The sequence below is a fragment of the Trametes versicolor genome (assembly GCF_000271585.1).
Source record: "Trametes versicolor FP-101664 SS1 unplaced genomic scaffold TRAVEscaffold_1, whole genome shotgun sequence".
Lineage (NCBI taxonomy): Eukaryota > Fungi > Basidiomycota > Agaricomycetes > Polyporales > Polyporaceae > Trametes > Trametes versicolor.
Genome location: NW_007360321.1, coordinates 3,303,062 through 3,316,455, shown reverse-complemented (window position 1 = coordinate 3,316,455; position 13,394 = coordinate 3,303,062). Strand labels below are relative to the sequence as shown.

Sequence of the window (13,394 nt, the reverse complement as noted above, 5' to 3'; positions counted from 1 at the left end):
CGGGGAGGGAGGGTGTGGACGGTGCGTGGGACGATCTGGGATCTGGAGGGCATCTGCGGCATCTGCGATATGTAATCGCGCATCAGCCACCGCGCGCTGGACACCCGCCGCGCGCCCGCTCTGCCACGACCGCGAAGTTCATTATGGGCCGGCGTGCGCTCATGTGCCAGTGCTAGCTGCGCAGAACCCTCTCCGTGCCTTGTCTTCATTCCGGCCAGCGTGCTGCATTCTCGTCGCCCGGCGCGTCCCCTCCTTCCCCTTCCGTCCCGGTCGACTCTCGCTCGGTCGCTTTCTCCTCCCCGGCTTCCCGCGCCATTCTTGGACTTGTCGCGGCCGCATCGATCGTCCAAGGGCTGATGAGTATCGGAATACCGCCCTTCTCATCCTCTTGTTTACGCGCCAGATCCCCTGCGCGATCCGAGAAGCCCCCTCTCGTCCGTCGAGCGATAAAAGGCACATCCTCCTCCGCAAATCGCTTTGACGCCTCGTGCTGAGAGGGTCAGTACTTCCGTAATTGCCTCGTGCACCTGCTCTTCCCCCTCTTCATGGCGTCATCCTCCTCAGCAGACCGTTACGCCGCCAACATCCAGGGATGGAACATCCAACAGGTCAACACGCCGTAAGCGCTTTTCTCCCGCCTCCCGTCCCTCTCCCATTCAGCCTCCGTCAGCCCACAGTACCTCGGCCGAAAAACTCTCCCCATCAAGCGCACAGACGCAGAACCGCTGAACAGAGAGGACCTCCAGTACGACCTGCTCTACTTCATCTTCACCGACACCACAAAGGCCTTCGTCGACCACCTCGCTCCCAACCGTCCCGTCGTCAACTTTTGCGACCTCTACGTCAATGCGCTCTACAACTCCCCCAAGTGCTCCAAGGTCCTCAAAGACAAGATGGTCGAGACCCCCGCCTTCGCAATCGAGTTCGCGAAAATTGCCCTCTTGACCAACGTCGGGCGCATCAATACCACCATGGCGTGTGAGTACCGCCCGCGCCAGACATATTCCGCACGCCGTTTTCCGCCGTCGCTCACCGCCAGCAGTCTTTCCAGAGATGAAAACTGCTCTTCGGAGCTACCACCCGGTTCCCTCCTTGCAGAAGACCGATGGGAACCTTCAAGACGCTCCTCGGATCAAGAACTGCCTGAAGGCGGCGCTTTTGCCTTTTGAATTCAAGACGCCCCCTCCGTCATCACCGGCGGAAATTCTCGACAAGGCAGTGAGTCGCGCATTGACCACAGGCACAAAGAAAAAAAACTTGGCTAACCGTATGCGACAGCGCGCCGGGCACATCCCGCCGACGAGCGTCGTGAACCTCATCTTTGTGCTCTCGAACTCCAATCACGCGATGGTACGCTAGCACCCCTCCGACGCGCCGCGGAAGCTGACCGCACGCAACAAATTTAGACCGTGGCGCAAAAGCACTTCGATCCGCCGGTGGAATTCCTCGACCTGTTTTTGCCCATCAATCTGTCATCCCAGTCGCGGGCGCGCGTGTTCTTGTGGATCATGTACCACTACCTCTCCGGCCCCGACGGCCTGAACCCCTTCGACGACGAGTACTCGCGCGCGAACCCCGGCCGCGTCCCGCGCATGCGCCCGCTCTCGCGCGAGGAGCAGGCGCAGGAGAACATCGACCCCGCCGACGAGCTCGAGTGGGGCAAGCGCATGTCCGCGCTGCGCAGCAAGTTCCTGCGCGAGCTCGTCGACGAGATGGAGATGGAGAAGCGCCGCAAGAAGAATCCGCTTCCCCCGCCGCCGCCTGCGCCGTCCACGTCGTACTCTGGTGAGTTCTGGCGCGCTGGACACGGAATAAATTTTATCCGCTGGAGTGAGCGGGTCGCTAACTACGACGTGCAGCCCAGGAGATGGCCGTGCTCCGGCAGGCCCGGTACGCGGCGTCCGAGGGCCCAGGCAGCAGGGGTTCGTCGCACTCACACGAGAGTCGGCCGCTCGCTCAGGCGTCCTACGCGTCGACCTCTCGGCCGCTCCCGCAGCTTGAGCCATTCAGAGGTATGTCGTACGTCTTGTCGAACGCGATATATGGGCTCTAATACTGGCTGTCTTTGCAGGCGATACCACTGGGGAGGATCCTACCCAGGAGCGCACCATGCTGAACCGTAAGTATATTTTCCAGACGCCGGTGACGACTTGCTAACTGGGCCGCAATGCAGAGGCGTGGCATGTCATCAATACCGCCGATCCGTTGGACGACTCAGATAAAGAGGGAGACGACCACGTCCGCCTCGAGTATAGTGCGTCCCTCTTGCTACTCGCTCCCGCCTAGGGCTCCGGCCCCGCTAACATGATATTTATGTGTCCCGCCCACAGACCGTCGCCTCCGAGTCCTCGCTCGGCTCCGCGGCAAAGAGCCTACACCGGAACCAGAGATGCAGCAAGGCAGCAGCAGCGGTGGGCAGGGGGACGCAGGAACCGGGCGGCTGCAGCACGTGCAGTCCTGGCGTTGACCAGACTCCGCGACCCGGTATGCGCTTTCGACTTTCTTGCTTGGTACGTCGTGCGCCCGGCCGCGTGGTGCTTAATTCCTGTGTGCTTACTGGCTAGTCCATATAGGGCCTATGGCACCCGTCGAGCGGTGCGACTGTTCTCTTCGCCGATGCTGCTGATGATATCACCTTCCTGTCCCTTCTGTGCCAACCGATGCGCCTCCCGCCGCCGCCTGCTGTCTCCCGTCCCCCGCCGTGTCCTTGTCCCACTAGTACCGTCTGTCTGCTGCCAACATACGTCGTCTCCATTTACCCACTATATCAGTAGCGTAGGTAATGTTTACATGCTCCCCTAATATGCCCGCACCGTGTATCCCCTCGTCAACCTGTCGAAAAATCAGCTAGAACCGAATGTATCGACTTTCCGTTGCTCAATTGCTCCTTACGTGCAGCTTCGTTGTTCGCGCAACAACCGCCACCTTCTCACAATCAAGCACGTCAGAGTGCAGATCACACACGTCACGCACTGCGCCGCCGCACGCAACAGTTCGTTCCAAAGCGTTTTATTGGGTTGTGTGTGTAGGTAAGGGGGTCGGAGCGCGAGGCGCGAGGCGCGGGCACAGCCCGGCCACCGTCGCCTTCCCGGGCAGACTGCGGTGATAGTGTCAATGGGAGGGTGCAGATACATTGAACGGGGGCGCGGTAGCTACGATGGTGGCAAGGAGTGTGGGCGGTGTTGGGCCAATGGGCACGGATGAGGAGTGCCAGCGAAGACCAGCTCCGAGACGGCGGTGTGACAGGGTTTGATGGAATTGGTGCGCGGCTGCGTGCGGGGGCCGCTGGCGATGCGGTGGTGTGCAGGTGCATGTGCGCGTCGCTGGGCTCGCTGCAGCTGGGCCGCGGTTGTTCAACTCGCTTCAAGTTGGTGCGCGGGGGGCCAGGGGGGGCGGGTGGGCCGCCCGGGGCCGGCCGCGAGCTCCCCACGCCGCCCCGGAGTACGCCAGCGTCGTCATCGTACAACACCCCCGAAAGCGGATTCCCGAACCAGCACGGCAGGAACGAAAAACAAGAAGTGGGGAAGAAAACAAAGCGGTCTAAAAAGGCCAGGGCTAGGGCTAAAATGGGCAGAAGGGGTGCGTCGCGGGGGAGTAGGGGGAGTTAGGGAGACACAAGGCGTTCCGAGAGAAATAAGAATACAAGCAGTATCCGTTGCCAACCGTCCACGGGGACGAGACCATTTACGTTAGGGTGGGGGGCCAGAGACACAGACCGGACCGGAGACAGGGACGGGGACGGGTATGGGGATATCCGTCGCACACGCCTCAGAACGCGCCTGGCATCGCCAGGACCGGGTGTGCGAAGTCGATGCGCGCGCGCTGGGGCAGCTCGGGCGGCGCGCTGTGCCTGCGGGCCTTGCGCTCCGCGTCGTCCTCGCGGTCGATTGCGCCCGGGGCGGGAACCGCGATCTGAGGGGGGAGCGTGCGGCGACGCAGCCGGCTGAGCATGTTGTTCGCGGTGCGTTCGCGCGAGGCCGTGAAGGCCAGCAAGTTAGACTCCGTGAGCTCGATCGGCGACGCCGAAGTGGTACGAGGCACGACCGTGGTCGTGACCTGCAGCTTCGGAGCCAGGGGCGAGCGCGGGGAGACAGGCGGGAGGCAGGGCGTGGGCTGGGCGATCTTCACTGCAGGCGCCGCCTCGGGGGCGGCACGAGTCGGGAAGCGCAGACGACCGACCGCGCTGGGCAGCGTAGGTCGGGCCTTCGGCTCGGGCGTGATGCGGATCGTAGGCTGCTCTACACGCGCGGGTGTGCGCAAGAACGAGGGGAGGCGCATGGAGGGACGCGAGGGTGCCTCATGCGCTGCAACATGGCCGTTCGAGCTCAGGCGAGCCGTGATCTGATCGAGCGAGGGGAGAGCTTTCCTTTTAATTGAGAGGTGGACGGGAGCAGACCGGAGGGGCGCCTTGGGGTGCACATCCCCAGGAAGGCGGAAGTCCACCTGCTCAACCCAAGGCTGGCAGGAAGGAGTGACAGGTCGGCCGAGCTGGAGCGCCTCGAACACTTCCAACGGCGACTCGAGGCCAGGCGAAGGGAGGCTGTAGTGGAAGACCGCAGGAGACTCGGGGGGCGTGACGGGGGTGAAGGTGGCAGAAGGCGAAGGTGGCGCTTGCACTTTGGACAAGAACAGCGCACGCCGTTCGACTACGGTAGTAGCACGCGGTGAGCACACGAGCGAGCGGGATTTCTGCAAGAGGATGGTACATACCCTGCTTGTTCCGGTGAACCTTGAGCGCAATCTCCTTGCGGAGATCAGTGGTCTTCTTACTTCCCAGCGCCGCATTCCTGTCCCGAGTGGCTTGGAGCATGGCTTCAAACCTTTCTCTCTCAAGGCCCTTTCCTGTGACAGGCGCATCCTTGGGCCTCAGGGGAGACAGTTGCTTCGGAGTGATGACCGTCGGAGGCGGCGGGGAGAGCAGCATAGGACGGAAGCTGTCTTGATCGTCGCTGAGGAAGGAACACTGGGAGAAAGGCGAGAACGGCTCCTCGCAAGGCTCTTCGGGGGACGCGAGCGAGATGGCAATCTCAGGGACGGGGGAGAGTGCGAGATGCATGGTGACGCGACGGAGAGGGAGGGGGGACAGGAAGTGCTTGCGTTGAGAAATTAGGACGGGACGCGGGGCGACCAGCACCAGTGAACACTTGTGCAGAATGAGCACCGGGTGAAGTCGAGGTAGGGTAGAAGAAAGGAAAGAAAGCCCAAGGAAAGCTGGCACCACAGGAACCCGAGAAGATGGAAGAAAGAGGGAAAGATACAGAGACGGCTGGGGATGAAAAGGCAGGAGGAGAACAACTGAGGAGGAGGCGAGCCGATGTGCTCGAGTGATGTCCCTGCCGCAGACGCCCAGCCCATCTGCCCGCTGCAACTCGCCGGCACAGCGTCCTCGAACGCATCATCTCCCCATCTCCCGCCTCGACCGGTCTCACCCCGCCCGCCCGTCCCTCTCCCTCTCCTGCATGGCAACCGCACCGAGCCTCGCATCCAGCCCTCAAGGCCCTCTTGGTCGCGGCGCGGCGCGACCCCCTCCTCTCAGTCGTCTCGCTTACAGCCCAAGGACTGCGGTGGCGGCCATCGCCCTCTCCTCTCCGCAGCCAGCTCAGACTCTCCTCGTTGACGTGTCTGTTTTCTCAGCTCTGATGGCGACCGGCGACCGCTAGGCTGGCGTTTGGATGCGCAGTACTCCTGCGCGCCCACATCACAGTCTCGGACTTCCTGCGCACAGGTCCGCGATCCCACCTCAATCGTGCTCTGATCCTAGCCTGATGTATTGCTGCTCTGCCTGTGTAACTGTGTTCTGCGAACGCCACGGACTTAGCACGGCATGTGTAATCGATACGTGGCGTAAACATCCAGCCCACTTGGGGAAAACACAGGCGCGATCGCGCCGTCTCCAGGGCCCCGCGCGGGAGCATTCCCTCCTCCGGATCCGACGCTGACAACGCCAAGGCCAGATCGCCTGCGGCTTTGCAACCGTGAATTCCCTTGTGTAATCTACATACAACATTCTATACAATCACCCGGGCCCGCCTTGTACATCGTACAAAGCTGCTTATTTTTGTGTCCTCGGCCTCCCCTCGGAGCCGCGCGCGCGCTCACAATCCCTCCGCCTTGACCGCCTCCGCCAGCTTCTGACGGAAGAGGTTCTCGGCCTCCACCCATACCCGCGCTGTCTTGCGGTCGGGAAGCTCGAGCAGCGACGGCAACAGGGCCGCGCTGAACTGTTCTGACGCCTCCCGCGGAAGCAGCGTAGGCAGGTGATCAATGGATACCACAGAAAGCGAAGGCAGGTCGCTATGAAGGTGTGTATTAGCTACGTAATTCCCCAATGGAATGTCATTAACGTCATATGTCAACTCACCTGGTTGCTGCGGAGGCCGTCTGCGGAAGTACCACGGGGACGGTAGGATGCGAGAAGGTGGTGTTGATATCGTAGACCGGGAGAGGGTTGTAGGGGTTGGTCGTGTCACAGCTGACATCGACAACTACCCGCAGTCGCCTGTCCTTGCCAGCACCGGCGACCTGCTCCTTGGTCAGGAACGGTGGGATCTGCGAGCTGAGGTAGATGCAGTTGACGAAGATGTCCACATCCAGGATCTCCTGGAACGGTCCGCCCTTGGCCGTCTCGGCCATGTCCCACTTGACGATGTCATCCCTGTAGAGACGTCAGCTTCGCCATCGACAGTTCGTGCGAAAACCACTTACTCCTCCACGCCGATCTTGCGGAAGAGGTCGACTGCACCGCTACCACATCGACCGAGTGCGCCGATCACGAGAACCTTCAACCCCTTGCCGCTGCCCCCGAGCACCTTCTTAACTCCCTCGACCATCGCGCTCTCGTTCTCGAAGGGCTCGAGTTGGCCGAGCGTGTTCCCACTCCGCTCAGCGGCGAGTGCGAGAGCACCCGCAGCCGATCCCGCGAAGCCTGCGTGGTATCCAAAGGCGGCTACCCGGCGGCCCTGCGCGTCGGTCAAGAACTCGAGGTCGTAGAGCGTTCCTCCACCGCGGTGGAAGCGGGACAGGACCTTCGACCAGCCGCCTTGTTGCTTGTAGCAGTGCGCGAATTGGATGTGCGTGTGGGGAAGGGGCTCATCGGACTCGGGGAGTTCCTTCAGGCCAATGATCGGGATGTCCGTGGGGGCACTCGGCCATGAGTTGTGCTCTACGAGCTTGCACCCCAGACTACAGCTGGGTATAAGCGAGACTTCCGACGCAGTATATTTTGCAGCACTCACGCCTCGTATTCCGCGTCGTTGAATATCCGCTGGCTGTCGCGCTCGACGGAGATGTCGAAGCCGGCATCGATGAGCTTCTTGGCGGTGGTGGGTGTGATCGCTGTGCGACGCTCAAACTGCTTCTTCTCGCAGCGGAGCCAGAGGGATTGCTTGGCCATGGTGTAGTGGGAGGTGACGGTGGTGTTGTGAGTGCAGGGATGGAGCACCTCTCTAGTTTTGTGGGACACAGACGCGGTCAGAATGACTCTGCCTCAAATTCTGCCCACGTGACCCGATTAGATTGAGTGATCGAGCATCGAGATCTGCCCGCGACGCGCTCCAGCTTGACCCAGCCACAATTCCTGGCAGGACCCTCACCCCGAACACACCATGCCTGGCCGAGTAAAGAAACGTTCCCCTTTGAAGGCGCCAGGTAATATGTTAGCTTTGATGCGAAAGAGTGGCTTGCTCACAACGCAGTACAGAGAGGCCGTATATTGCTCTCGGACTCGAGGGATCGGCCAATAAATTCGGCGCAGGGATCATCAAGCACTCAACGGACGGCTCGACCCTTGTTCTCTCCAACGTCAGGCACACCTATATCACGCCCGCTGGAGAAGGCTTTCTACCCCGCGATACTGCGCAACACCATCGTGAATGGGCGCTGACGGTCATCAACGATGCTCTCAGCAAGGCGGGAGTGTCCTTGCATGACATCGACTGTATCTGTTACACCAAAGGTTCGCACATCATACTTTCCCTGGCCGCATCTGTTGACTATATATCCAGGTCCCGGCATGGGAGCACCGTTGGTATCTGTGGCACTCGTTGCGCGTACGCTGTCGCTACTGTACAACAAGCCCCTGGTTGGCGTAAATCACTGCGTAGGCCGTGCGTAAATTCGCCACCCATGCTGGGGTTCTGGCTCATATGCCTGCTACTAGATATCGAGATGGGTCGGCAGGTTACCGGCGCACAAAACCCGGTCGTACTCTACGTTTCGGGCGGAAACACGCAAGTGATCGCATACTCGCAGCAGTGCTATCGCATCTTCGGGGAGACCCTCGATATCGCCGTCGGGAACTGCCTCGACCGCTTCGCGCGCGTCATCAACCTCAGCAACGCCCCCAGCCCCGGGTACAACATCGAGCAGGAAGCGAAGAAGTGAGTTTGCTGTATTCTCGTAACCGTGCGAGCAGCTGATCGTGGCGCAGGGGTAAGCGACTGCTCCCTCTGCCTTACACCACGAAGGGGATGGACATCAGCCTGTCTGGCATCTTAACTTCCACCGAGGCATACACTTACGACAAGCGATTCCGGCCTGGTGGGCCGTCTGCGGAAGACGGCGAGGACATCATCACGCCACAGGATCTGTGCTTCTCGCTGCAGGAGACCGTGTTTGCGATGCTCGTCGAGATCACCGAGCGCGCGATGGCGCACATCGGCAGCAAGGAGGTGCTCATCGTTGGCGGTGTAGGATGTGAGTGCGCCCCCAGTCTCGGTTCCCTGTCGCTGTGTGCGCTGCGGGGACCTACTAGGCACCGCTTTCTCACTGCGCCCCGCAGGCAACGAGCGACTGCAGGAGATGATGGGCGTCATGGCGAGGGAGCGTGGCGGGAACGTCTTCGCCACAGACGAGCGGTACGCAGCAGCATCTATCAATATGCGTGGCTTATCTGCTCATTCTCAAGCCTTTCCCCATTCAGATTCTGCATTGACAATGGCATCATGATAGCCCAGGCCGGGCTGCTGAGCTTCCGGATGGGCCACGAAACGCCGCTATCAAAAAGCACATGCACACAGCGGTGAGTGCTGCGTCTTCTAAGCGCAGATGCATCTTATACTGATTCACCATAGGTTCCGGACGGATGAAGTGCACGTTGCTTGGAGAGCATGAGTTTGACGATGCGAATGCAGTTGTCTGATCTTGTTGTATGCTGGAGTGTACTGGTACGTGAACCCGATGTATCCATCTATCTTATGTTCGCCATCCGCGTTGGTGTACGAGGTCTCGTGGCTAGAGTTGGCGTCTGGCCAGCACTCAGATGTGGAGCAAGGTGAGTGTCGATGTACAAGATGCCGATAGCGACTTCGAATTACACTAAACATCCACAAACATCTATCACAACAACAGTACTGAATCAAGCGTGGGCGATATTCTTCTCAACCAGTTTCCACCCCTCCGGATCCGCCGTTTCCATCTCCGCGCGCACCTGCTCGAGCGCATCCCACCACCACTGGTTCAACAACTTGTACGGATCCCCCTCCTTAGGTCGTTCCCGCCACGGCTTGTCGCTCAGGATGTAGTGCACGCAGCGGACCTCCTCGTCACGCCACAGGTCGGAGTGGATGACGCGCAGCGTCTTGAGGCCGTTGTAGCACCACGGCAGCGGTTTCCAGCGCCCCTTGAACACCTCCGTGAGGAGGTCCTGGTCGGGGAACTTGAAGTCCGGTACGAGTGGCGACTCCCTGAGGAAGTCTTGGAGGCGGTTGAACGTGTCTCGCGAGGGGCTGAGCACGACGAGTCCGCTATTGAGTTGCTTATACGGGCCAGGGCTAGTGTCTGTTATCTGCGTAGGGGTCTCCAAACCACCCGGGTGCGAGACCGCAGAGTAGGCGCAGTTCTCCGGTATCCTGCATCAATATGAGTGCATGTACATGAGCGCAAGTCGGACGAATGGGCGCCTCACCATTCCCTGGGGTAGTGCTTCAATTTGCGCGGGTTGCAGGCGCAGACGTGACAAGCGGCGATATAGCCCTCGGGGAGGTCGATCTCCATGAGCTCGTCCATGTTGCGCTTTACGACCATGTCGGCGTCCAACGCGACCACACGCTATCGCATACCATCAGCTCTTAGCACCGGTATATATATAAACGGCCTTAACGGACTTCATAGTCGATGAGCTCGAACATCCTAGCTCCAAGTCAGAACGCCGTGCTAGCGCACTCGGGACACACAGCTATTACGTACCGAAGCTTCGTCCACGTCTCGGCAAATCTGCTGTCATGCTCCGCGATGTTGCTGTTGTTTGGGGTTAGCGAGTCGACCACCGAGATCGCGATGCCCTTTCGCGTTAGGACGTCATGCACATCTTGCGGCAGGGAGCGCGTGGCCATCACCACGAGCGGGTACTTCGATCCTACATCCTGCAGGGTCTTGTGGAGCACCAACAACCCCGGGAGGTACCCTTCCGTGGTGATAAAGGTGAGGTACGCGCCACGGGTCATACTGGGCACTCAGGCGTTCCGGGACACGGTGGGTATGGGGAAAGTTGGAATCTACCGCGGATTGGCCTACAGCCTTATAGCTGACTGAGCAATACTGGCCGGGCGTAGTCACCTCCGAGAACCTGTCTCCTGTTTCGGGTGCATGCAGGGAGATTTCGTGTAATCGATCACCAGCGCCATACGTCGCCGTACACAGCAGATCGTCCTGCTGCAGAGTCCGACAGCAGGACAACTCCGCGCGTTAGATGGATCATATCGACATCCTCGTGCTCGCGAGCGCTGGCGTCGTAATCTCGGAGGGAGGGAGAAGTCCATAAACGGCGGCCGACCGGTCCCAGACGCACATTTGGCTCTACAGTTTTCATGCCATGGCCGCCCATCTGCGATGGAAGAGACGTCCTGGCGGTACTCAGAAGACTTCAAGATCGGACATAGCTTAGTCCCGGTGGCATCTCATGCTCATAGCATTGGCATGGTCATACAGAGGAGGCGTCGTGTGGCGAGAGGAGAAAAAATAGTGCGACAACAAATGAGAACACGAGAGCGATCTACCGCAGGCGGCTGTAGCGAAGCACGATTATCAGGGCTGGTCCATTTCCTGGCAAGTAGGAGCACGTACCGAGCCTCACGCTCACTCTCCAGGAGAGCCAAGATGTCCTTCTCGCGGACGGGGCCCTTCACGTTACGGATGATGGACCGGGTGGGGTCGTCCATGAACTCGACGCGGACCTGCGTGACACCACCACGGGAGCCAGTGCGCCCAAGGACCTGTCGAATGCGCGATGTTGCAATATCTATGGTCAGGACTCGCTCGAAGCTTCAGAGAAAACGGCTAAATGGACCTTAATGACGGTAGCGAGCTTGACGGGGGCTTTTGAGGAGTCCTGTTAAAGCCATCAGTTTCATTGCGTGGCGAATCGTTCGTGCATGGTTGCTCACCATTTTTGCTGGTGGGGAGGCCGAGGGCGAAGCTGGCGACGGTTTGGCGGGTGCGTGTACTGAACAGAAAATTAAGGTTCAGGTTTTCGAGCAGAGTTCAGCCCCGCCGGCCATTGCCGATGGCCCCTTTCACCAGACTCCTACCCAGACCAGCCCCGGGCCGGGGAGAGTGCCATTTACGGCACATGCGGCCCGTTTCATGAATTTCATAGACGCTCATTTTCGCGACCCCACGTCCTATGGGAGGCATTGCATTATGATAGGGGTTCAGAGTATCGATACACGAATAGAGTAGAGGTGGGAGCAATAAGCGGATATGTATGTCAGAGACATTCTATCAGAGGCACCCCATGCTGTCATGACTGAGCTTTCGCCTCGGCCCCAAGCATCTGTTCGGCGGCAAGAGTGTTGTTGGCTCGCCGTTGCGCGCCTTTGCCCTTCAAGACGTTCTCTATGTAGAACTCACCAGCCTATATCGAAAGCGGTGAGCATGTGGAAAGCCACCATAGACAATGACTCACCTTGTAGCTGCTACGGACGAGCGGTCCACTGGCAACATACAGGAAGCCCATGTCTTCCGCTACTTGCTTCCAGCGATCGAACTCGGCCGGCTCGACATAACGGTCCACCTTCATGTGCCGCTTTGTGGGCCGCATGTATTGGCCGAACGTCACCACGTCCACGTCAATGTTACGTAGCTCTGCGATCGGGGGTGGAACGTTAGTAGCGCTCATACAGATACAGCGCCCGAAAGTTGAGCCTGACCTCGTAGGGCATGCATGATCTGGTCCTCGTTTTCGCCGACACCGAGCATCATGCTTGTCTTGGTCACCCGAACGCCCTCCTTCTTTGCGTGCGCAAGGACGGCCAGACTCTGTCGGAACGTCGCGCGACGGTCACGGACAAATGGCGTGAGGGCTTCGACAGTCTCGATGTTGTGAGCGTAGACGTCCAGGCCTGACTTCGCCACGACTGAGACGTGGTCTAAGTTGCCCCAGAAGTCGCCAGTCAGGGCCTCTACCAGTATTTGCGGAGCCCTAGAAGAAGCCGTCAGTTACATGGTAGATATCTCATGACCGAACACGCACTTCTGCTTGATCTTCATGATAGTCTCGGCAAAGTGGTGACACCCACCGTCAGCAAGGTCTAGGAGAGTTGTCAGACAAAATAGAGTCTATGCATACGTCATACTCACCATCGCGGTCCACGCTGGTCAGGACAATGTAACCCAGGCCCCAGCGGCTGATAGCTTCAGCAGTGTTCTCTGGCTCATGTACATCAAGCGGCTCTGGCTTCCTGTTGGTCTTCACCGAGCAGAATCTGCATCCACGAGTGCAGGTGTCTCCCATGAGCTATCCGGAACATCAGCAACTATAGGGGCAGATGAATCCGTAACGCCATACCATAATGGTGGCAGTAGCACCCTTCTTGCCTTCCGCTTCAGTAGCGCCCTCCTTGCCGCCCCAGCAGTCGCCGATGTTTGGGCATCGTGCTTCCTCGCAGACGGTATGAAGACCCAGACCACGAATGTCCTTCTTAATTTTGGAGAAGGAGGCGCCTTTGGGAATGGTTGTCTTCAAGTATGACGGAAGCCGAGGTCTGCGCCCGGTGCTCTTAGCATTCATTCATTTTGCTGGAACAATTGAGCTGTACTCACGCAGTGGTGTTCCCCAATACGACCCTCTCCGGAACTCTGTCCGCAACGAAGTCGTCGAACGAAGGGCCGTCCTCGAGCGTCTGACTAAAGCGGCCCTTGGACGAAGACGGCGTGGCCAGACACCGCACATGCGTGCGCACAGCGCGCGCAGCTATCTTGAATTGCGTGGTAGGCAAAGACATAGCGAGCCAGACGACGCGAGTGCCCGAGGACTTGTGGTTGGGAGGGGTTAAATAACGCGAGGGTGGTCCGCTGCAGAGAGACGTCCCGCTCCGAAGTCGGGCCACCTTGCTAATCCTTAGCCGCCGGCATGCCTGTAAAGGGAAAAGTGCGCGCCCGATCGCGCCCAAGACGCC

The 13,394-nt window shown here is 59.5% G+C and overlaps 7 protein-coding genes across 7 annotated transcripts; 2 read left to right on the top strand and 5 right to left on the bottom strand.

Moving 5' to 3' along the window:
- Positions 1–545: 545 nt before the first annotated feature.
- Positions 546–2,467, top strand: TRAVEDRAFT_109967 (uncharacterized protein; the record flags this gene model as incomplete). Its single annotated transcript, XM_008034930.1, has 9 exons — positions 546–619; positions 671–978; positions 1,043–1,218; positions 1,279–1,350; positions 1,407–1,838; positions 1,886–2,012; positions 2,072–2,119; positions 2,174–2,254; positions 2,331–2,467. 9 exons carry the CDS (start codon positions 546–548, stop codon positions 2,465–2,467), a joined length of 1,455 nt encoding a protein of 484 aa, XP_008033121.1.
- Positions 2,468–3,019: 552 nt separating this feature from the next.
- Positions 3,020–5,254, bottom strand: TRAVEDRAFT_159495 (uncharacterized protein). Its single transcript, XM_008034929.1, has 2 exons — positions 4,711–5,254; positions 3,020–4,646 (listed from the first exon to the last, which is right to left on the bottom strand). The coding sequence occupies exons 1-2, from the start codon at positions 5,054–5,056 to the stop codon at positions 3,769–3,771; spliced, it is 1,224 nt and encodes a 407-aa protein (XP_008033120.1). The 5' UTR covers positions 5,057–5,254; the 3' UTR covers positions 3,020–3,768.
- Positions 5,255–5,923: 669 nt separating this feature from the next.
- On the bottom strand, positions 5,924–7,400 carry TRAVEDRAFT_55646 (saccharopine dehydrogenase). The gene is made up of 4 exons (XM_008034212.1): positions 7,236–7,400; positions 6,706–7,182; positions 6,362–6,655; positions 5,924–6,294 (listed from the first exon to the last, which is right to left on the bottom strand). Exons 1-4 carry the CDS (start codon positions 7,391–7,393, stop codon positions 6,096–6,098), a joined length of 1,128 nt encoding a protein of 375 aa, XP_008032403.1. The 5' UTR covers positions 7,394–7,400; the 3' UTR covers positions 5,924–6,095.
- Positions 7,401–7,591: 191 nt separating this feature from the next.
- Positions 7,592–9,203, top strand: TRAVEDRAFT_159490 (peptidase M22 glycoprotease). Its single transcript, XM_008034928.1, has 8 exons — positions 7,592–7,647; positions 7,700–7,954; positions 8,004–8,105; positions 8,159–8,378; positions 8,429–8,694; positions 8,780–8,855; positions 8,921–9,019; positions 9,072–9,203. Exons 1-8 carry the CDS (start codon positions 7,605–7,607, stop codon positions 9,109–9,111), a joined length of 1,101 nt encoding a protein of 366 aa, XP_008033119.1. The 5' UTR covers positions 7,592–7,604; the 3' UTR covers positions 9,112–9,203.
- An 89-nt stretch (positions 9,204–9,292) lies between these two features.
- Positions 9,293–10,442, bottom strand: TRAVEDRAFT_159486 (nucleotide-diphospho-sugar transferase; the record flags this gene model as incomplete). The annotated part of the gene is made up of 4 exons (XM_008034927.1): positions 9,293–9,848; positions 9,905–10,047; positions 10,104–10,128; positions 10,186–10,442. The coding sequence occupies 4 exons, from the start codon at positions 10,440–10,442 to the stop codon at positions 9,356–9,358; spliced, it is 918 nt and encodes a 305-aa protein (XP_008033118.1). The 3' UTR covers positions 9,293–9,355.
- A 459-nt stretch (positions 10,443–10,901) lies between these two features.
- On the bottom strand, positions 10,902–11,326 carry TRAVEDRAFT_109668 (uncharacterized protein; the record flags this gene model as incomplete). The annotated part of the gene is made up of 2 exons (XM_008034926.1): positions 10,902–11,210; positions 11,285–11,326. Coding segments are annotated over 2 exons (351 nt in total), but the record flags the coding sequence as incomplete, so codon positions are not given.
- A 411-nt stretch (positions 11,327–11,737) lies between these two features.
- TRAVEDRAFT_109908 (mitochondrial Lipoyl synthase) lies at positions 11,738–13,220 on the bottom strand (the record flags this gene model as incomplete). Its single annotated transcript, XM_008034925.1, has 7 exons — positions 11,738–11,851; positions 11,903–12,081; positions 12,147–12,418; positions 12,470–12,527; positions 12,577–12,733; positions 12,785–12,992; positions 13,039–13,220. The coding sequence occupies 7 exons, from the start codon at positions 13,218–13,220 to the stop codon at positions 11,738–11,740; spliced, it is 1,170 nt and encodes a 389-aa protein (XP_008033116.1).
- Positions 13,221–13,394: the final 174 nt, after the last annotated feature.